Source organism: Corvus kubaryi, unplaced genomic scaffold, assembly GCF_017639235.1.
Source record: "Corvus kubaryi isolate FWS band 111438036 unplaced genomic scaffold, C.kubaryi_AGA036_p1.0 135, whole genome shotgun sequence".
Lineage (NCBI taxonomy): Eukaryota > Metazoa > Chordata > Aves > Passeriformes > Corvidae > Corvus > Corvus kubaryi.
The window spans coordinates 686,825-709,767 of NW_024580669.1; the positions used below are offsets into that span (position 1 = coordinate 686,825).

Consider the following 22,943-nt stretch of genomic DNA (forward strand, 5'->3'; position numbering starts at 1 on the left):
GGTGAGCATCTCCTCGGGAAAAAGGGCCAAATTTCTCTCCCAAATTTCTCTCCATCTCCCACACCTGCTGCGTGCAGGGATGAGGGAAGAGGTGGAATTTCAGCTGGGCTGAGAGGTGGAGAGAAAGGTTTAGAAGATGGGATAAATATTCCAAGGTGAAGGGTGGGAACGTGGGGAGCTGGGGCTCAGGGGAGGCTGGGAAAGAGCGGGATGAGCATGGACGGTCTGTGGATGAGGAGCTGAAGCTGGACTGGCTGGAAAACTGGAGCAGTGGAAAAGTGGGGACAGCTTTGGGATCTGTGGGCAGACCCAGGGTGGCACCTGCGGCTCCTGGGGTCCAAAGCCACCTGGGGCCATGGGGTGGTCCTGGCCAGGGCCAGGCTGAGGACACCGGGGCTGTGTGGGTGGGGAGGTGCTGGTGACAAACTCTGGGAAAACCCAGGAGGAAGAGCTGGGAAATCCCTGCTGAGGTTGTCCCTGTCCTTTTCCCTTCCCGATGGATTGGTGGCTGCGTGCAGGGACAGCTCGTGGTGGGATTTGGGAGGGCCATGGTGGGGACAGCACCATGAGGATGAGCTGGGGGAGGTTTTGGAATCCCTACGGACCCAACGGAGAACCCAGAGCAGGAGATGGGACAACAAAACATTGGAAACTCCAGAGATCGCAGCTTTAATCAGGAACCTTCCCGGGTGACGTGTCCCCTCTGCCCTGCTGGGGACAGGAACCTCTTCCCTGCGCATGGAAATGTCCGGAAGGAAAGACAGGGGAGATCGGGGAGGAGGGAAGGGGGAGAAGGGAGATGAACGTGAGGTCGCTCGATGGGTCAAAAATAGACAACACTGATGTCACACGCGGCCATCAGTCCCCGCCGGCGGTGGCCCGGGGTGGCCCAGTCACTTCCTCCGCCCGATCTGGGCCATGAGGTGGGCGTTGGCCGCCGCCTTGGCCCGCAAGTTCTTGGCCTTGGCGATGTTGAAGAGGATGTTCATGATGTTGGTGGGGACGTCGAGGGACAGGGTGACCTTGGTGCGCCGGTCGCTCTTGGCCCGGTTCTGGTAGGTCTTGCCCTTCACCTGCGCCTGGGACACGTATTTGTAGTGGCCTTCCCCCGGGAACGTCCTTTTCCCCAGATCTTCCTCCGCCGCCTCCTCCCCGTCCTCCTCGGACGCCTCCTCCAGGGACGGCGACTCGGAGCCGCGCTTCTCCAGGACGGCGTTTTCCTCGGGATGGATCTTCTGCGCTTCCGAGAGGGCGGCGTTGAGGCAGCTGAAGATGGAGGCGGCGTTGGAGAGGCTCAGGGCCCGGCCGGTCCCGGCAGCTCCGAGCAGGATGAGGAGGAGCAGCAGCCTGGGGTGGGACATTGCGGTGGCCTGGCCGTGGAGACACCGAGGGGAGGGCAGAGAGGGCCGTGAGCTTCCCGTGGGACCTGGGGAGATCCAGCCTCTCCTCATCCCTTCCCAATCCCTAAAATCCCCGCCCTATGCTCTTGGATTCACCTCACGGGTTCTATTCCAGGTGGGAATGAGTTGCCTTGGGGTGCAACCCCCAGCCCTTGGTTTTGGGGTGCTGGTGGGAGGTGGGATGTCCGCGGAGCTTCGCTTCCATGGAGCTTCCATGGAGAAGGAGATTTGGCCTTTGCTTCCATGGAGCTTCCATGGAGCTTCCATGGAGGGGAGGATTTGGCCTTTCCTTCACGGAACACCCGTGGCTGCTGCAGGAGAGCCAGTTTGGACCATGGGGATCCCCATGGATCCCTCTCCACCTCCTCGGAGCGCCCATGGCTGCCACCAGCTGCTGCAAAGGTGGCGTCTCCAGTCACCTGCTCACCCTGAAGCCACCAGAGATGTTCCTCAAGCCCATCCCAACCCACTTGGTCCCAAAAAGATGTGGGAATGATGACCCTGTGGGATGGACCCCTGGGATGGACCCCGTGGGATGGACCCGTGGGATGGACCCGTGTCCCCTCTCCAGCCTCGGCCTTGGCTGCTCCGGGATTGCTCCAGCCCCAGGATCCTCCTCCCCCTTGGATCCAGGACAGGCCCCATCTGTGACCCTCTTCCTTTGGACCTGGGGGCACCTCCAAGGTCAAACCACAGCAGCTTCACTTCCTACCTGAAACAGGGTCATTTTTGGGGTTTTTTGGGGTCTTTTGGCCCATTTTTGGGACTGTAAATCCCTGGATCCTGTCCTGCTCCACCAACCCTCCCCATCTCCCTTTATCTCCACCTGGCCTCTCAAAGGATGTCCCGTGGGACTTTTTGCCCATTCCCAGGATGGAAAAGGGTCCCCAAGAAGCCCCGAGGCCACGCGGGCTCTCCAAGCGCCTGGAATCCTGCCCGTATTCCCAATCTTCGGGCCCCATCTTGTGGCCAGCGGCTCGCACGGCAATTCCTGGCTGGGGCCAGTCCCCAGGGATGCGAGGACCTCACCTGGGGCTGGAATTCCATCCTTGATTTTGGGGTTGGGAGCTGCTAATTTCATTCCCATGGGATGTTGTGGGGCGGGATGGCTCCAGGGTGTCTTCGGGATGCCCCTGGGAATGGGGGATGTGACCCCAACTCAATCCATGCCCCGGGATCTGTCACCCTGGAGCTGCTGGGATCCCTGAAAATGCCCTTCCCTACCCATGGAGGGGGAGATTTGGGAAGTTTTATCCCCTGAATTCTGCCTTTTCCATCCCTTGGAGTGGGAATTGGGGCAGGGTTATTCCCCTAACTCTGCTATCCATGGAAAAGGGGAGAGATTTGGGAAGTTTTATCCTCTTAATTCCACCTTTTCCATCCCTTGGAGGGTGGAATCAGGGCAGGGTTGTTCCCTTAATTCTGCTCTTTGCTACCCATGGAAAAGGGGAGAGATCTGGGAGGTTTATCCCTTTAACTCTTTCCTTTGCCTTCCCTTGGAGGATAAATTCTGGGAAGGTTTATCCCTTTAACTCTGCCCTTTATTGTCCATGGAAAAAGGGAGAGATTTGGGAAGTTTTATCCTCTAAATTCCGCCTTTTCCATCCCTTGGAGGGTGGAATTGGGACAGGGTTATTCCCTTTATTCTGTTTATTGCTGTTCCTTGGAGTGGGGATTTTGGGCAGGGTTATTCCCTTATCTCTGCTTTTTGCTATCCATGGAAAAGGGGAGAGATTTGGGAGGTTTATTCCCTTTATTCTGCCCTTTTCCCTCTTCCCGAGGGAAAATTTGGCCATGTCAATCCTCCCTCAGGATTTGAGGGAGCCGCTCCGCTTCTTTGCCTCCTGTTTCACCCCTTCCCAAAATCCCACAGCGCTCCCCAGGCAAAATCCTCAACCCTTCCCTGGATCCGGATTGGAGAGGAAGGTGAGGAGCAGCAGCCGTGGAATGATCCAGGGAAAGCTGTAGGATCAAGGAAGGAAAACCTTTCCCAGGCACTCAACTCCACATGGGGATAATTCCAGACCCCAAACTCTCTTTTCCTCCTGCCCCAAATCGCACATTCGGGGATTTGAACAGCAAGGACATCCCGGGATTTAATTTTCCTTGGAAAAGCTTAATAGGATGAAGATTCCTCCCACCCCAAAATTCCCCTTTCCCCCCTTTTTCACCTCCTTCCACCCTCAGCAAATTCCCAGTGCTCCTGCAGGATGGGATGCTCGGGGTGTGGATTCAGGAATCGGGGCTTTTCCCATCCCCGGGGGACACTCTGTGATTCCCAACTGCCGCATGGAGAATGGGAATGTTGCCAAAAGCCCCTCCAGAGCTGGAAAAGCTCCGGGAAGAGCCCTGGGATGTTCCTGCCCTCTCTGGAATCTCGGAGCAGCATCTCCCCCCTCTCCTCTCCCCCACAGCTCCTTCACTGGCTGAATCGAGCGCCTTTTCCTGGGATTGTTCCAGCTTTTCCCACTTAAAACTCTGGGAATCTCAGCTGAGCAAAGGGAAGACGCGGCTGAAGCCATCCACACCCATTCCTGGTCCTCGCCGGGATGGATATCCCGGCAGAAGGAACAGAAAGCAAGGGAAGAAAAAGCCAGGAAAAGCTGATTTTTGGGATCGGGTTTATTTTTGCCCGGGGGGATTGTGCCTCAACATTCCAGGAAGTTTTTATTGGAGCAGGAAAAAAGCTGGAATTGGGGTTTGCTCCGTGCTAAAAAAAAGCAGGGAAAGGAGGAAAAACCACCCGCGGTGGATCTGAGGAAATGGGAATTAAATCCGCCGCTGCCGGAGGGCGACCAGCGGGAGCCGGGAATTGCTGGGATGCCCGGGAGCGTTTTGCAGGAATTTTATCGGGATGCTGCCGAGCCGCCGGGAGCGTTTGTGTCTCCTGCAAAATCTCCCGCTTGGCTTGCAAGGAGAAAAATGACCCATTCCAGCTCTGGAAAACCGGGATGAAAAGCTTTGCCGGCTCTCCTCGGCGGCGGAGCACCGGGATGGAGCTGATTTTTCCCTGTTCCAAAGTAAGTCTGGGATCAAACTGTGGATGAGACCCGGAGACTTTTAAAACTCCGGCGCTGCCTCCGCTTCCCTGATGAGTTTTTCCCGGTGCTGATTCCCAGGGCTCCAAAATCCAGGTGAGCTCGAGGCAGGGGGGTGGATTTGCCTCGCTCTCCTTCCCATCCCTTCAGTGCCAGCAGGGATTTGTATCCCTAATTTCCCAAGACTTCCCGACCCTTCCAATGCTGCCTGTTCCGATCTGCTTCCCAAAATTGGTGGAATAATCCCAAAAATTTGTTTTTATTAGGATGGAGGGGGGGGGGATTAAGGGGAATTTTTAATCCCTCGGTATCAAAAAATCTTGGAGTGCTTTTCCTACCCTGCTTTTTTTTCTCCCTTAAAAGAAAAACATGGAATCTGATTTCCCAAGAAAACACTGGAATATTTAAAGTTTGTGCAGGTGAAGCTGGGGAATAAAAGAAATCCAGGCACTCACCTGCTTTTCCTGGATGGGATGGGAAGGAATCTGTGGAATCACTCCCAGGAAAGAGGCATCGGAGCCTTTCCCGAACTTCTCCCTGGCTGTTCCCTGATTTTTGGAAGAGGGGCTGGGATATTTTTCCCTCTCTCTGGAAACCTTTTCCCCCTCCCTCGTGTATTTATAAAAATCAGGGATCACGGGGTTGGAGTCGTAATTCCAGACGTGGAGCCTTCGTTTGGGAATGATTTCATTAAAATGAGCTCAGAGCGAGCTGGCGACGTCACGGAGCCTCTCCCCATCCGCAGGGAAAAAACCAGGAAAGGGGGGGGGCGGAAAGACGTCGGATCCCACAATCTGGGAAGAGTCACCCCAAATTGGGGCTGGCGTCAGTGCCGGGATTTTTTGGGATCACGCGGAGCTTCTCCCCCAGGGAGCAGGGCCGGGGGTTTTGGGGGCAGGGATGTTTGAAAGCCGAAGGTTTCTCTGGCTCTGAGGGTGCCTGGTGGGGTTCCAGCATGGATTGATGTTATCCCAATGGATGTGGTTTTATTCCAAGAGTGGGGATTTGGAAGGGTTTTCCCTGTTTTCCCATCTCTAGGGAATTTTCTCTTCCCATTCAGGCAGGGGAAACAGCTGGAAGGTGGAAATTTTGGGAAACTTCTTCCAGGATTTATTGGCACAATCCCAGGTGTGGCAATGGAAAGGGGTGGGAAGGACGAGGTGTGGGATGAGGGGAAAAAAGCTCCAGTTCCCTAAAAATCCAGCAGGATTAACTGGGATCATCCCAAAACAGCAGCCAGGTGGGAAAAATACCCAGTCCGGGCTCCCAGGACTGGTCTAGTCCCAGTTTGGTTGGAGAGGAACTTCCTGAAATCCCCCATGGTTTGGAGATTTGGGAACAGGGATGGAGAATTGGGAATGGGGATCAGGATTTGGGAGCAGGGATGGGGATGGAGGTTTGGGAACAGGGAACGGGGATGGAGAACTGGAAACGGGGATGGAGAACTGGGAACAGGGCTGGGGATTTGGGAGCAGGGATGGGGACGGAGATTTGGGAATGGGGATGGAGATTTGGGAACGGGGATGGAGAATTGGGAACGGGGATGGGGATGGAGAATTGGGAAGAGGGAATGGGGATTTGGGACCAGGGATGGGGATGGAGATTTGGGAATGGGGATGGAGGTTTGGGAACAGGGATTTTTTCCATGTCATCCCAGGAAGAACTCGGGTCTCCGGGGTCCCTCCAAAGGGTCCCAGCCCGGATTTGTGGCTGGGCCGGATTCTCCTGAAGGCTCCAAGACCAAATTATCCAAAGCTCCTCTGAAACTTCCTTGGAAAAGCTGTTGCCACACTGGAGGGGAGCAGTTATCCCTGGGAATGGGGCAAATCCTGCTAAAAGTGGGGAAAATCCATGGAGAAACCCCTTGAGGTGGGATGGGCTCTGACTTAGGGTGGGACGTGTTCCTACTCCTGGCCTGGAGAAAAGGAGCCAAAATTGTGGGAATTCCTGGATGAGGATCCAGCCCCTGAGGATCCAGTCTGAGCTGGGAATGGTGGGAGCTTCCCTTTGCTCCAAACCTTGGGAATTCTGCCTTTATCCAGATGAGCCCCATCGGGATCCACCTCTCCAGGAATTCCCTCTTTTCCCACCTCCATCTGGAGCTTCCATCTCCTGGAATGAGGTTTTGGTTTCCCTCCTTCCCCAAGGCCTGGAAGGGAATTTGGTTCTCCAAATCCTTGGAATTTTGGAGGAATTTTTGGGAAACCCCCCCCCCCCCCCAGGGCGACTTCAATGCAAGGAGCTGGGTGGGAAAAATCTGTGTGAGGGATTTTTTCCTGGGAAAAGGATCAGGGCACGGACTGGGAGACTTTTCCAGCTCCAGATCAGATCCTGGGCTGTTTTCCAGAGTTTTATTTCCCAACAAATCTCCTTCCCCACAATTGGATTTATTGGGAAGGGGAAATGTCCTTGGAGGATGCAAATCCATGCTCCTGACATGGAATTTTCATGGTGTTTTTTTTAAGGAAAAATAGGAAAGAGAAGGCAGAAAAAAGAAGGAATTTCCTGGTTCATCCCTTTAAAAGCAAATCCCACTTTTTTTAGCTGCCTCGGGATAAGCAGAGAGGAGATTTTCCTGCATGGAAATTTTATTTCCAAGGGAAATTTCCATAAAAATATCCCTGGGGAAGGAGGGAGCTGAGCAAGGAACATCCCGGGGCATCCACAGGACCTGGAGGCCTCGAATTCCCAAAATTTTGCCTGGAAACTCCCAAATTTATAAAAAATGCAGCTTGTGAGGAGGCTCCGTCATCCCTGGGATTCCGGAGGATCGGGACCTCTTCCCACCTTTCCCCTCCTTTCCCGGGAGCTGAATTTCCGGGAGTGAATCATTGTTTGGAGCTCATTAAAGTTTCATCTCCAGCAGCTGGGGAAAATCTGGGATTTGGGGCCTTTTCATCCCAGGAACCTTAAAAACAAAAAAAATCCTGAATCCCAGAAGTTTTCCCGGCCCAGGAGATTCCATTCGCTGCTTCCAGCCCCAGAATTCCATGGAGGAGTCGGACACGGATGCGCTGAGGGGCAAAAGGGGCTTTTCCACTTGGCTTCGTCCCTTTCCCCCCCAATTTTTAGGGCTTGATTTGCGTTTTCCAGGCTGTGGAAGGAGGAGAATCTCCCAGGGAAATTCCCAATCTCCCTAAAATCTGACAGTAGATCCTTCCTCCGCCACGAGGCTGATTTGGGTGGATTTTATGGGAATTCTCTTCCCATAACCCCATTTGGGGGGGATTTTCACTCCTTCCAGCAGCTCAAATCCAGGAATTCTTTCCAACGTGGCCAAATATTGGAAAACTCCATCCAACGGGAAGAGAAGAGCCGAGAACATGGAATTTGGAATGATTACTTTGCCTTTTTTGCCCTTTTCCCACCTTTTCTGAGGGGATTTGCATCCCTGGATTTACACAAAGCTCTCCGTGTTGCATCTTCCTGGGAATGAACGAGATCCGCCCGGAGCTTTGGATGCCAATGGAATGTCAGGAAAACTCCTCGGGATGAACCGGATTGGGGCTACTTTGGAAATTCCCAAAAATCCCATGGGCCAAACCCAAAGATCCAATTCCACTGGCAGTCTCCAGGCATGGAATTAAACCTGGATTTCGCTGCTTTCCCTCCAAAGGAAAAGGGGGGAAAAAAGTGGTGGAAGAGGAAAAATAATCCCAAATCCTCCAAATTTTCCTGGAATGTTTTTATTTCTTTCCCTCTGTTGCATCTCCTGCCTCTTTTCCAAAGGGATTTTTGCACGTACCTGGACACGTGGGCAGCACATTCCTGGTTGGAAGGACACACCTAAAATCCGGGAAAAATGGGAAGGGAGCCTGGATCCACACACAAGCTCCGGGAATTTTCCCTGATGTTGTGTCCCAACATAAAATCCACTGTTATCCCAAGGATCTGAGTAGAAAAGGAGCTGCTCCCGCTTTTTCCTGCATCCAGAGCCCGGATCCGATCCCACTGCAGCAGCTGGAAAAGGCTGCAGGAAAGGTTCATTCCCTCCAGGTGGGTTTTGTTGCTTTTCCAGGATTCCACGGCTCTGGAGCGGCTCCTTGGCTTCCTGATCCCTGGGGAGGTTTCTGGGATGGTTTTGGAGAGGCTGGGGAGGTCTGGGAATTGCAGGGGGGGTGGGCTAAGGGATGCCCAGGAGCTCTCCAGAGGAATTCTGTGGGATCAGCCGGGATTTTCCAGGTTGTTTCAGGTGCAAAACGGAGCCGGACAAACAGCCCAAGGTGGCACCTTTTCCTTGGTTTTCCAGAGGCAAACTCATCCCGATTTTCACCCCCTTGCAGAGCTGGAAGGCACTGAAGGTTTTCCAGGCTTTTCCAACATTTTTTCTCCTTCCCAGAGATGTTGGGATGCAATTCCACCCTTGCAGCGGGCAGGGGATGGGGATTCCCTGTGGATACCGGGATTCACTGCTTGTTCCTGCTCCAAAAACGGATGGATTTCATCCCAAAGGGCTGTGGATGGAGGGAAACGTGGAGGTTTTTCCAGGATTTAGACCGGCTTGGATGAGGCTTGGAGCAACCTGGGATAGCGGAAGGTGTCCCTGCCCATGGGATGAGCTTTAAAATCCTTTCCAACCAAACCATTCCCTGATTCCAGGATTCCATCCATTGATGGCATCTCCAATTCCTCCCGCTGTAAAAATCCATAATTAATGAACCTGAGCCTAATTCCAGCTGGGAACACCACGGAGGGATTTTCCGTGCTGCTTTTCCAGAGGATTTTGTCGGCTCCTTCCCGACTTGTCCGATCCAAGCTCCCGGCACATCCAGAGGGCGCTGGATGAGGTTCAGCCGTGGCCATTTCAGGGTCGGATCATTATCCAATTACCAAATTATCCCGATCCAGCTTTTTCTCTCTCTCCATCCCTTTTCCTTTGTCGGGGTTGCTTAGGAACGGCCGTGGACATCGGAGGCTGCGGCCGGGAGAGTTTCAAGATTCTCTGCCTGGATGCACCCGGAATTCCCTCCTGGAAAAGGGCTGGGGGTGCTCTCTAGGTGCTCCTAAATCCTTGGATTCGCATCCCTGAGCCACAAATCCCCAGGGAACACAATCCAACATCCCTCTTCATTTCCACGTTCCATGAGGATTTGTGAACTGGCTTTATGTGCTTTAAATCCCAGATTTTTTCCTGGTCAGCTTTGCTTTCCAAGGCCTTTTTCCAGAGGATGTTCAGGAATTTTCTGGTTCGGAACTTGGAACGTCGCCAGCAAAATCCTTCAGCCCTAAAACCTCTCCCCCCACTCCTGCACTGGAATAATTTCAAGGAATTCAATTAAGCTGACCTGACATTTCCAAGGAAACGCCGGGGCTCCGTTCCCGGAATGTTTGGCCCTGGCAAAGCCTCCGGGATGGAAAATCAATAGCGAACATTTGATTAATCCAGGGGGGAGTGAAAAAAATTCCAGTTCCCAATTTTCCTGAGCCCTGATGGGAATTTGAGCTGCTTTTAATCCACTGAGCTCGATCTTAGGCTGGCTTAAATATTGGATTTCACTTCCCAGCTCTTCCAAACCTGGATTGAGGCACTTGGATCCCCCAGGAGCTGCTGCCTTGGGTCGGGAATGTGGATTCTGGTGGAGGGTTTGGAGCCAAATCATTCCTTTGGGAGACTCTTCCCAAATCCTTTGGATGCACCTGGAGCAGGAACCAGGAGGCCAAATCCTTACCCAGCCTTGGCTTTGGGATTTGGAGGAAAAGCTGCCGAGAAATTCCAAAGCCAGGGAAGTGAGGTCTGATTTTAAGGGATGGCACTGGGCTGGAAAGGGAAAATGAAGGGGTTGTCCCAAATTTCTGGGAATAACGACACAGGAAGGGAATTTCCTCCTGCTGCCTCCAGCCCCTGTGGATTCCCAGGTCTAGAAAGGATTTTCATGGAATTTCTGCTGCTTGGCGTCTCCTCACACGCGGTGACAACTTCCTGCGCCGGCCAAAGGATCCGCAGGGGGGATGAGGGATTTCTTCCTCTTGGCTTTGGGAAAAAATTCCACTTGGAGTTCTTAATGAGCACTTTATTACAGAATAGGTTGTTATCCTTCAGGGAATGAAAGGAAGAGGATTTTTAATAAGGATATGTAGGAATAGGACACACAAATGGCTTCCCACTGCCAGAGGGCAGGGATGGATGGGATAAACAGGATTTTGGGAAGGAATTCCTGGCTGGGAGGGTGGGGAGGGGCTGGAATGGAACTCCCAGAGAAGCTGTGGCTGCCCCTGGATCCCTGGAAGTGTCCAAGGCCAAGCTGGAGCACCCTGGGATAGTGGGAGGTGTCCCTGCCCATGGCAGGGGTGGAATTTGATGATCCTTAAGGTCTTTTCCAACCCAAACCATTCCATGCTTTTATTTTCCAACCAGGGAACCTGTGGCTCCTCCAAGTCTGTTTCCTTGATTATTTTTTCCAGTTTAATTTGGGAATGATGGCTTTTCCTGATTATTGCAAATCCTTTACTCCCCTCGATGGTCTCAACGCCGCGGGGCCGGAATTCCACTCATTCCAAATATTTCCTGGGATGTTGAAAGCCGGAGGCTGCAGCACCCCAAGATCCGCATCCTCCTGCCTTCCTGGGAAAATGCTCGCTGGGAAATCAGGATAATGCGAACATTTTGGGATAGTTCTCAGAAATCCGCTTGTTCCAAGCCCTGTGGAAAAGCCCAATCCCTCCTTTCCGGGTGATGCTGCTTTTCCCACCGGGAACATGTTGTTGCTTCTCCCAGGGAATTATTTTCCTGCCAGGAGCCAATACCAGAATGTTTTTCCTGCCCAAGGACATCCCGGGACCAACCAGGATTTCAGGAGGAGAGGCTGGAAATGTCCCTCTGGAAATGGCACTTGGCCCCTTGCCAACATTTACAAAATTCCATGGTTTTCAGGGTTTTTTGGGGATTAAAAGGAGGAAAAGTCCCCAAATTTCTGCTCCTCCCTCCTCAGTGCCTGGGGTTTGTGGGTGAGGAAAATCCTGGGATATGCTGGGTGAGGAGAATCCTTTTCCTACCTGTGCTTCCAGGAGCAAAGAGCCAACCCCAAATCCAGGGAAATCTGAAATCTGGGAAATCTGAGCTCCATTTTATCAAAATACCTGGAAAACTTGGAATAAATCCCTGTTTTTCCATTGGAAGTGCTGTAACCTTTCCCAGGGGTTATCCCATGGAACAGATTCTATTGGATAGGACCCCTCTCAGCTGTGTCCCTGTCTCCATGGGACCAAAATCCCGGGATTTAGAATCCCTCTTACTGGATTTCCACAAGCAGCTCCAAACTCCTCAAGGAATTGGAAGTGACAGTTTTTTAGGGAGAAGCCTGGCTTGGATCCCTGTTTTCTTCGTGGACATTTTAACTCCTCTTAACCTGCCTAGGGAATTCCCAAGTGGAGGAGAAGGTGGGAATTCCTAAAGGCCCCAGGGAATTCCCAAGTGGAGGAGAAGGCAGGAATTCCTAAAGACCACAAGGAATTTAGGGCCAGGCTGGAAGAGATGGGGCTCATCCTGCCCCCCTGATCCAGCTGGGAAAATAGGTATTCCCACCTTTCTCTGCCATTCCCAAGGTTTTCTTCTTCCAGGCGAATGATCCAGAATTCCATAGAATTGAGACAATTTTATTTTACAAAAATAAACTCGGGAATTTTTGCCACCTGGTTTGGCTCAGGAATTCTGCCCTTGCCATCCTCCTTTTCCTGAGCATCCGGAGGTTTCCCTCTCCTCATCCCATAATGTCCATAATTCCAGTTTTCCAACGTCTTTTATTCCCAACATCTCCCGCCTCTCTCCATGTTTGTCTCGTCCAATCTCGGAGGCGTCGGAGTTGCTCTTCGAAATCCAGTTGGATTTAAAGGAAGCACTTGGAGCGGATCATCTTCCTCTGCCTGGTTTTGGGGAAAAGAGGGAAGAGGAAACAATGGGAATGTCAGAAGTTGGCTGCAATTCCCAAGCTCGGGAGGTCCCTGACGCCACGGGATTGTCACATCCAACATCCATAAAAAGCAAAATTCCCAATCCAGGCTGAATCCTGGCTCTGTTTAGGATGGACCAGGAAAAATGGGCACATGGAGGATGCAGGAATCTGGCTTGGATTGGGATGAATCCCATTCCTGGTGGTTCCTTCTCCCCACAAACAGTGCTGGAGGTACCTGCAGCTGCTTCGGGAAGCTCCCAGTGGCTCCTAAAGCAAATTCCCTGGAAAAAAAGTTGGGCAGGAGGAGGCTTACTCAATTCCCGGTGCTGCTGGGCCTGGATTGAAAGCCCTGGGAATGATCCCAAAATGGTGGGATCTCTGCCTTTAATTCCTCTCTTTTTTAAGGTGCCCTCCAACCCAGAGCAGATGAACCTCACCAGAGATTTTTTAATGGCTTGTGGAGAATTTATGGATTTTTTCTCCTCGGTGCCCAGAGGTCTCCAGGCAGAGGGAATTCTGAGAGAGGAATATTGTCCCTGGAAGGTTGGGATCAGCTCATGTCCTGCTTGGAGCAGGATGTTTGCATCCCTGCCAGGGCCCATGTTTCCTGGGATGAGCTGGAGATGAGGAAAACCTGCATGGACCGATCCCAAAATGCCTGGATCTGGCAGTGGAAGCCAAGCTGTGCTTCCAGAAGTGAGTTTTTCCCATTGAACCCCTGGATGAGGTGGGACCTTGATCCCAGGGTTTTAATCTAGACCTAAACTGGTCTAGATGGAGTTTAGGCTCTGCCTGGGGGCTGGAGATTCCAGAGGGTGCTTGGACGGAGCAATGCGGGGTTTAGAGGGCACAAATTCCCAAATTCCTGCAAATTTCACCCTCAGAAAGCACAAGAGACGTGCAAAAGATCAGGATGGGGTGTCCAAGCAAATCCATCCACACATCCGTGCCCAATCCCACCCATGGAATTGTCCCAGGGGAGATGTCCCGGAGCTCCTTTGGGCTGGATCAGGATGATCTGGGAATGGGAAGGGAACAAAACCCTACAAATTCCTGGCACTTCCCAGTGGGGCACCTTAAGGAAAAGGGAGCGGGCAAATCATGGATGGGTTTTCCTGCTCTGGGCTCATTCCTGGCTGGAGGAGGAGGGAATGTGAAGGGCTCAGCCTCACCTGCAGAGCTCCTGCAGTGCCGCTCGCATTCCCGCTTGGATGGGAAGCGGTTGCTGTTCCCTCGGCAGCCCCCGAACAGGAAGGGCCGGCAGGAGTTTGTGGGGCCGTGGAAGTACCAGAGCAGGGAATGGCGCTGGCAGGAGCCCTCATCCATGGGCTGCAGGCACAGGGCTGCGGGAAAACACCCCACATTCCCCACGGATCGCATCCAGGTGGGAAAGCACCCCCACATCCCCCAGGGATTGGATCCACTCTGGAAAACATCCCACACCCACCCATGAGTCGGACCCGCTCTGGAAAACACACCCCACATTCCCCATGGGTTGGATCCAGGTGAGAAAACACCCCACACCCACCCATGGGTTGGATCCATTCTGGAAAACACCCCCAACCTCTCCCCACGGGTTGGATCCAGGTGGGAAAAGGCCCCGCTCTGCCAGCCCTGTCCCTCCCTCCCTCCCCACATGTGGGGCTGGCTTAGGGACCCACAGCAGCAGCTGACCCCAAAGCCACAGGGCTGGCAGGGCAAGGGGAGCGAGGATAAAGGGGGACATCCAGGAGTGGATTCCCAGCGTGGACAAAGGAGGGAATTCCCATAGGATTGGATTTCCCATATGGATTCCCAGAGTGGACAAAGGGGAACATCCAGCAGGGAATTCCCACGGTGGGATGAGCTCCTTGCTGCTCCATCATCCACCCCTGTGGTTCCCACCGTGGTGGTGCCTGACCTTTCCAAAGGGATGGTTAAAGCCTGGATTCTGGGTGGGATATTTGCATTCAGGGAATTCCCAGAGGATCCTCCCTGTGTGTTTTTCTGGATCAAAACCCCCTCCAGTTCCTTCACCATCAGCTCAACACCCGTGGGGCAAACCCAGCTGCTTTAAGCCAAGCCCAGACTGAGTTTTAACCTTGTGTTACTCCTTCAGTGCAACATCCCTTGATCCCAGGGCCAGACAGCCCTTCCCACCTTGGAAGTGACTTCCCTAAATGTCACTTAATTCCCAGCTTTTCACCTGGTAATTGGCTGTTGGCTTCTCCGTGAGAGGGCCCCGTCATCTGCTGTGCCCAGGCTGGGGGGGGAAAAAAACCAAGCAAATCACACGGACTAAGGGCGTGCAAACAAATTATCCCTCATTTCAATAAAGATCCTTGGAGCCTTCCATGGATAACAAGTTCTCCTCATAAATGTCACGGAGCAACCGGCCACGGGGAGCGAGGGACCGGCGGCAATAAAACCCTTAATGGTGTTAAACAACTCCGTGGGAAAGGTTGGGTGTTTGTCACAGAAAGTGGAAGTGGTTGTGGTTGTTTGCTGGAGATAAATGTCAGGCTGGAGTTCGGGAGCCTCGAGAAAGCCGGGAGCGATTGGAATCTGGCGGCAATAACGCTCCGACTGCAGAATCCTGTTAACATTTGGAGCCGCTCGGCGCTCGTCACTTAGCAGAGGGATTTATGAGCCCTCCTGCCTCAGCCCCGGCTTTTAATGGGATTGTTGGCTGCTGCCGTGATTCAATAACACCTGGAATGTCCCATCCATCTGATCCCGAGTGCTGCCGTGATATAAATTGGGTTTAGATCCCAATGGGAGACTTTGACGTCCGGCACAGACGTCGGGAGAGCGCCTGGAGCGGGCCGGGAGGGGAGGGAGGATTGTCGGGGTTTGGTTCTAGGCTCAGCTGGGTTTTTTGGGATGTGTTCATTCCTTACATGGGGCCATCATCACTTAAAACCCTTCCCAAAGCTCTCCATCCTGGGGAATCATGGAATCATAGAACATGAGCTTGGAATTGGATGATCCTTAAGGCCCCTTCCAACCCAAATCATTCTGTATCTCAGATCGAAAAGAGCCTGTAAAACCCCTCGAATCCAAACCTCTTTTGGAATCCCTGGCTTGGAATGGGATGATCCTTAAGGCCCCTTCCATCCCAAACCATTCCATGTCCCAAACTGGAAGAGACCAATAATGACCATCAAGTCCAGCTCTCTGTTGGACTCCCTGGCTTGGAATTGGATGATCTTTAGGGTCCCTTCCATCCCAAACCATTCCATGTCTCAAGCTGGAAGGTGTTGGAAGGATCACGGAGTCTGACTCGCTCTCAGACTGGAATTTGGAGCATTGAGACCTCCCCTACAGGATATTTTTTGGGGTGACAACGAGGATTTAATGACAGCTCTTCATCAAGCTTAATCGAGCCCCCAGAAATTCCACTGCCCCCAGAAATTCCGCTGCTCCATCCCCCTGGTTTGGAAGGAACTCTCAAAGAACATCAAACTTGCATCCCATAATAAAACCCCACACCTGTAAAGTGAGGGACAACACCACAACCACGATTTTGGGGTGTAAAAGTGACAACATTGGGGTGTCTTGCTCAGTGCAATGGGATTTTAAATTGGTTTCTAATTACTTTTGCTGGCTGTGTCATCCATGGTACCCAAGCCTCCCCTCCTGGTGCCAACATCTGAGCATCCTCACTTGCTAAATTCTGGGAAATGATCCCGAACTCTCCCTTCTTTTTAATCCTGCCCTGTCCTGAAGTTTGGACTTTGAGCTCCAAGTGCAGAAATCCTTCTGTAAATTAGTCCATAATGATTTCCCCCATCCTCTTTTCCCTCTCTCCCACAAATCTGGATGGAAATCCAAGCCCTGATGAGGAGATCAGGAGCTCCATGGGTGGTTCATTCCCTGCTGTAGGAGCAGGTCTGTGTCTCCCAGGGCCCTTCCCTCTTGGAAAACACGAACGGGAATGGATCCATGAGTTTTTCCATGAGTTTTCATCTGTGGCTTTACCCTTTATTAAAATGTTCACGAGGCCCTGGACGGAAATAGTCTGGGATGAGTGTTTGGTCTCAGAGATGCCATTTCTGCCTGGTTGGAAGTTTTGCTGGAAGTTGCCAAGGATGTGGTGGGAAAAATGGGACAAAATCAGCCTGGAAATGGCTGCCTCCTTCCAGCCTTTTCAAAGGAACCCTTTGGAAGGTTGGGATCACCCCTGATCCCACAAATATTTAGGTTTTCCTCACCTTCCAGGGGCATCAGCTCATGTCGTCTCCAAGAGCGTGGGAGCCCTCACTGGGAATCCCATCCCTGCCTCATTCCTGCCCAATTCCAGGGAAGAGGATTTAGCACTGGGTTCGTGGGATGCTCCGGAGGATTCCATGGTTGGAAAGATGGGAAGGAGGCAGCTGAACTCACCTGCAATGAGTGGAGGTGGCTCCATGAAGGGCTTCACTGGAGTCTCCAACGTGGTCCTGCCCTGCGTTGTGCCAAGCTTTTCTTCCCAATTTCCACCATTCCCGGTGTATTCCCAAAGCTGGGAATACCCTTGGAGCTGCCTGTGGACTTCAGCTGCCTCCAGACCTGTGGATTGAGGGTCAGTGAGGATGAATCCAATGCTTTGGGGTTGGCAGATGAGCTCTCCAGGCTCCATGAACCATCGGATTTGAGGATTCCATGAGGCCCGGAGCTCATCCTGGGATGGTCTGGGGTGGGGGAGCAATCCCAGAAATTTGTGGGCAAGGATTGGGATTTCTGTGGGTTCAGTGTTAAAAACTGGGAGTCAGGAAGGGATTTGATCGTGTCTTGGAGGAGAGGGTGAAAACAGGAAACTTCCAGGTGTCCCTCTGATCCCTCAGATTCCTCTCAGGAAAAACCACCCCCCCTCAAACCAGGATTCAACAGCTGTTGGTGATCCAACATTTTCTGCACTGAATCCCAGAAAAAAACCCCATTTGTTCCTAAAAAGCAACTTTTCATTTGCAGTTTTGGGGCCAGGAGAGGATCCTTTCCTGCATGAATTTCCAGCCTTACCCTTTTCCACGGACATCTTTCCCAACTCACCTCCACAACCTGCAGACGGAAGAGAGAGGGCAGAGTTTGTTTGCTACTTTTCCCCCCCCATATAAACAAGATTTTTCAACAAAATAATGATTTTTTATGGATTATTTTTCATCCCTTGCCCCATCTTTTCAAGGATGCCAGTGCCTCCTAACAACTCCAGTGGTGGTGAACCTAAAAATCCTCCATATCCATAGGGAAAGCCCAGGGAATGGGCCAGGAGCATTCTGATGGATCACAAATAAATGGATTTCTGCAGGGCAAGGAAAACAAGACCCCAAAAACTTGAAATATTTGGATTCTGGGACAAAAACATCCCCAAATTCGGGGGGTTTTTTGTGGTGCTGGTGGCAGTTATTCCCTGTGGCAGAGGAGAATTCTGTGTGCCAAGGAATGCCACCAAAGAACGGGAAGGAAAAGGTTCCAACTTCCCTCCGTGACCCAGCACATTCCCAATCCACATGGAAACGGGGGAAAAGATTTGCTGCCAAAACCAAACGGGAAGAGAGAGGGGGGTTAAGGGATAAAAATGACGAGTTCCAGGAGGTCAGGAATCTTCAGGACGTGGAATTCCACACTCCTGGAGAGGGGCCCCAGCTCCACTCGCTGCTAATGGGTGACATTTGGACGTGTGCTGGCATGGAAACGGCTCCAATTTAGCTGCTGGCAGGGTCGCAGCGGGGCCAACTCACCACAAATCCCTCTCATTTCGCTCCGGAGCACTTCCTTCACCTCTTCCTCCTGTGCCAGAGTGGGAAAATGGAGGTCAGGGATGAATTCCAAGCCCGGCACCACCTCCCTGCTCCTCTGGTGGAGCCGCCTTGTTTTGGGTGTGATGAGATCAGAGGTTTGGGGAGCTGGATTCGAGGGTTGTGGCTCATTCCCTTTGGAAATTCCTGGTTTTCCTCTGGCCACGAGGAATGGGATCCCAGCCCATGTCACACCTCAAACCTGGGCTGGCTTTCCAAGGAGTGTCCCCACCCTCCTGGCATTGTCCCCGAAGCCACGATGCCCAAGCATCCCTGAGCTCTGAAAAGCCATGGAACCACCTGCATCCATGAAAAAAGTCCACTCAAATTATCCTCCAGGATTGCCCCTTGGAATGAGCTGTGGGACCACATTCAATGACTTGGAGCTGCACCTCCTTCTGCTTTCTGTCTCTTTCCCAGCCAACCCCATTCCCCATGGAATGAGACATCCAATCCCACGGATTTGGAGCCCATCCTTCATCCCTGGGGCAGCCAACAGCCACTGGTTCCACTGGGAATCTTCCCTGTGGGATGCTCGATGTCCTGCTGCACTTCATGGGGTCACCACCTCTTCTCCTTCTTGGGATTCCAAATTTTGGGGCATTTTCCAGGTAGGGACCTGGAATTTTCAGCAGCCCAAATACAGGTGGTTCCCACAACCCCCCTCCACCCCCCCCCAGTAAAATTAATCCTGCCTGGAAAACTAATCCTGGAAAAACTGGAAATTTTGCCTTGTGTCAGTCAAGTGGCACAAAATCCGTGATGAAGGGATGTGGAGGGAGGCGCAGCAGGAATTTTCTCCTGATCCAAGTGGGTCAACCCCTCCTTCTCCTCCGGGATTTAGAAGCCCAGCGCAGCAGCTTTTCCCTGAAAACGGGGCCCATTTCCCTCTCCTGCTCTTTCTTTGGGTTGGATCAGCCCTGGAGCACTGATCCTGCTGGACAAGCAGGAATTGGGAGTCATGGGAAGGGTGGGAGAAGGAAAATCTGCCTGAGGCTTTAGGCTTGGCTTTGTAGAGCCCAGCTCTGCTCGCAGCCCGCCCTGCCCTCCCTGGGTAACAGCCACCAGCCTCATTTCCCAGATATTCTCGGAACGAATCCGTTTCTCAGCATTTCCCTCCCCCCTTTGGCCTCTTAGGGCCGGATTGTCCAATTTTCTCCATTTTCCCCCGTAATGGGAGGTGATCTTGGGAAAAAGCACTCACGGAAAGGCCCGGATCTCCCTTGGCTCCTTTCTGTCCGGCGGGACCATTTTCCCCCTGTTAAAAACACTTCAATCATTCCCAAATCTCAGGAGATTGCCCATTAAATTCTCCGGGAATAAGTGCTCCTTAGGGATGACACCTCGGAAGGGAGATGGGTAAAAAAAGCCCCACATGTTTTCCTATAAATTTTAGGAATATCTTTGTGGGCAGACAGGAACAGCCTCATCCACATGTCCATCAGATCCCAGGTTTTTTGGGAGCTCTCCTCCATCCCAACAATATGGATTTTAACAGCTTAAGTCAGGTTTATTTTCCAGTTGGAAAAGGGAATGGAGGCACGGAGAGGGTCTGGCCTGCACAGAATCTTTGGGAATCAGCTCGGGCAGAAGATTTGAAACTGGAGCTGCAATTCCAGTGCTGGAAAGATGGAAAAACCAGGAGATGCTGAGCTTTGTCAACAGGGATAAAACGCCCCGACAAATTTTCCACTCAGAACTGCTGGAAACTGGATTTGTGGATTAAGGGATACTTAAAAATATTAAAGGACAAGGAGCACAAGAAGGATGATCCCAATTAAAGCCGGGAGGCTCATTTTTCTCAATCCATGCTCACTTCCAGGAGCTGGAGAGCCAGGAAAAATCACATTATCCACCAGCAGCAGATGGAGCTAAAGCAGTGGCGCTCCTGATCCTAAAATTCCTTGGGACAGGGACTGACCCCAAACACGTTGGGATTGGGATCTTTGGAACTCTCTGCTGAGCATTAATTGTGCATTAATTGCCCTGCCCTGATGATTGGTTCATTCCCGCTCTGCCTTGAGGATGTGCTGATCCCAAGTTTGATGTTTTCCCAAAGGAATTTTCCCCAGCTGGAGACACCTCCAGGCAGAAGTTTGGGCAGCGCTGCCCGTGTCCAATGCCTGGAATTTGGGATTCAAATGTCTCTGCTCTTAAGAAATGAAACCTGGATGATCCAAGTTTATCCAGGCCCAGTGCAGAATTTTGGGAATGCTGAGAAACCCCACTGGATCATTCCCATACTGACCACTTCTCCTTTTGGCCCATCCATGCCCGGGGGCCCCTGGAGGCAGAGCTGGGATCTCCCTCTTTTCCCTGGTGGACCCTGGAGAGGAAAAGGACAGTTCAGTCAGCACTTTCCCAAGATATCCCACTTTTCTTCAGGATTTTCCCCCTAAAACCCAACCTGGGCATCAGTAGAAGCCATCAGAGCCCCCCAGGTGCTCTCTGGATGGGATGGAATCCATGCCCTGGGAATTTTTCCCTCTGTCCCAACCCCACATGGTCCCAGGCCATCCCGTTTGTCCCTTGAAGCCTCCCATGCCATTCCCTGAGTTTCTCCTTTAATTCCAGGAGAAGCCAAGGAGCAGCGTGGGTGGGAAAAGCGGCACCTCACGGCCTCTCTTTAATCAGTGTCCAAAAAAAAATTCATTTATTATCCCAGCCAGGCTTTTCCAGGCTCGCTAATAACATAAAAAATTCCAGCCTTTTTAAATATCCATGAGGGAATCTTGTACTTTCGGCTCCCTCCTCCCTCCTGCGATTCCTTTGATTTATTTTTCATGGCAAGGCACAGCCTGGGGAGCAAGGGGAAGAATAATCCTGTTTCCATGGGCTGGAGCTGGATTGAATCCCTATTTTATTGCTCTGGAAGGACCTTTTTCCACCTCCTTCCTATAACCACCCTTCAAAATTCCTTTTGGAGATTCCTGTCACGCTTCCAGCATCTTTATTCCGTGATTTCAAGCTCTTATCTGTAAGGAAAATGCCGATTTCCTGAGGGATTTTCCAGGTAAAATCCAGCTTCCATGAGGCCGATTAGCAGGGAGAAAATCCAAGTCTCTTTGGGGGGGAAAAAAGAAATATTTGGGAATTGTTTAAAAGTCGATTTTGTGATAAATGAGTGGATTAAGGAGATCAGGTGCCACAAAAAAAAATCTGGGAATTGCTGGATTTGAGTTGTTCAGAGCAGCTGAGTTGATCCTTTTTCCTCTGCCTCCATCTGTTCTTGCCTTAAATCCCATGTTTTTGGTGAATTCCATGGAATCACACTTTTTTTTTGGCGTTCTGAACAGCAGCCTCACGTTCTGATCAACGTCTCCCCTCCCAGATATTGATCTTGCAGGTTTTAATTAATTGATTCGTTTAATTAAGCATTATTTCTCATGGAATATTTGCCAAAATCCCGTCGATATTTGATCCTGATGGAGCTGATGTGGTGTAAAAGTCGCCAAAGGATATCGGCTGGGAAAAAAAAGCAGGAAAATTCCACTGGAATGAGGTGGAATAGAGATTTTTTTTTTTAGTGACCCATCCATGTCAGAATTCCTGCAAGGATCTGTAGGACAAGGAGACCTCGGAGATCCAGGAGAGTGGATCTGATGAGATCCAGCCTCCTTCAGATTTTCCCACAAAATTTGGGGTTGGAATTATCCCAAATTCCATCCTCCAAAATCCAAATTACCGCAATCATCGGCAGGATGAAATAGTGTGGATAAAATTTGGTTTTTCAGCTTCTTTTATTCCAATTTTCCTTTTACTCTTGGACTTTCCAGCTAATTTCTATATTCTTTAATCCAAGCCTGAAACTCTCCCAGCAAAACCACGGAGGAAATTTTCATTTCCAGCCCTTTTTCCCTCGGAAAGTTCTTCATTTCTCCAAGCTGTCTCAAGAAAACTTCCAGGGCAGGGTGATCCTGCTCATCGATGGAATTAACATCTCATTTCCAAGCTTCTTTCCCTACGTTTCTGAAGGTGCCCAGCGTGGCTGGAATGCAAAAATATTCATTAAAAACGGGAGCTGAGAGCCAGCGGCTCCTTCCCGAGCCTTGGCATCCTGATCCCGGGATAATTAACAACTGGATGTCCTGAGCACTTGGAATTATCTCTTCATGGAGAGGTCATGTCTTCCCCTGAAGAGACGGGAAAGGAGGGGAGGAAAGGGGATGGAAAATCTCCGGGGGGAAACGAAGCGGGAGATGAAATACGTGGATCAAGATCCCACAGAAAGCGGGAATGTGGGAGAGCTCGGGAAGCAACGAAGAAGGGGTGGGAGAGATGGAGCCATGGGGACACTTCGGGGGTGTTTGGTCACACGAGGGTGACCAGGTGTGGGATTTCTGTGGGATTCAGGATCTGTGGGATTCAGGATCTGTGGGATTTGGGACCTGCTGGGATTCAGAATGTGTGGGATTTCTGTGGGATTCAGGGTCTGCTGGGATTCAGGACCTGTGGGATTCAGGACCGGTAGGATTTGGGATCCGTGGGATTCAGGGCCTGTGGGATTCGGGATCTGTGGGATTCAGGACCGGTAGGATTCAGGATCTGTGGGATTTGGGATCTGTGGGATTCAGGACCTGCTGGGATTTGGGACCTGCTGGGATTCGGGACCTGTGAGATTCAGGATCTGTGGGAATCGGGATCTGTGGGATTCGGGATCTGTGGGATTCAAGACCTGCTGGGATTCCTGTGGGATTCAGGACCTGTGGGAATCAGGACCTGCTGGGATTCAGGACCTGTGGGATTCAGGATCTGTGGGATTCAAGACCTGTGGGATTTGGGATCTCTGTGGGATTCAGGACCTGCTGGGATTCGGGATCTGTGGGATTCTTGTGGGATTCAGAACCTGCTGGGATTCCT

At 51.7% G+C, this 22,943-nt stretch overlaps 2 protein-coding genes across 28 annotated transcripts in view; both read right to left on the reverse strand.

Annotated features, from left to right (window-relative positions):
- Nucleotides 1–653: 653 nt before the first annotated feature.
- On the reverse strand, nt 654–5,169 carry UCN3 (urocortin 3). The gene is made up of 2 exons (XM_042051425.1): nt 4,894–5,169; nt 654–1,370 (listed from the first exon to the last, which is right to left on the reverse strand). Exon 2 carries the CDS (start codon nt 1,359–1,361, stop codon nt 894–896), a length of 468 nt encoding a protein of 155 aa, XP_041907359.1. The 5' UTR covers nt 1,362–1,370; nt 4,894–5,169; the 3' UTR covers nt 654–893.
- Nucleotides 5,170–12,010: 6,841 nt separating this feature from the next.
- The window catches only part of LOC121676044 (collagen alpha-1(VII) chain-like), an 89,959-nt gene continuing 79,026 nt past the window's right edge, over nt 12,011–22,943 (reverse strand). For 17 of the 27 annotated variants that reach the window (XM_042051975.1, XM_042051992.1, XM_042052111.1 and 14 more), the window contains 8 exons: nt 20,332–20,409; nt 19,288–19,341; nt 18,027–18,075; nt 17,308–17,346; nt 16,693–16,857; nt 14,513–14,569; nt 13,500–13,670; nt 12,011–12,298 (listed from right to left, as the gene is read on the reverse strand). In XM_042051975.1, the coding sequence (XP_041907909.1) occupies nt 12,285–12,298; nt 13,500–13,670; nt 14,513–14,569; nt 16,693–16,857; nt 17,308–17,346; nt 18,027–18,075; nt 19,288–19,341; nt 20,332–20,409 (627 nt within the window). In that variant the 3' untranslated portion in view covers nt 12,011–12,284. Of the gene's footprint in view, nt 12,299–13,499; nt 13,671–14,512; nt 14,570–14,603; nt 16,382–16,520; nt 16,596–16,692; nt 16,858–17,307; nt 17,347–17,898; nt 18,076–18,814; nt 19,018–19,287; nt 19,342–20,331; nt 20,410–20,708; nt 22,217–22,943 lie in introns of those variants that run through there. The other 10 variants (XM_042052003.1, XM_042052132.1, XM_042052150.1 and 7 more) reach the window with 10 other exon arrangements.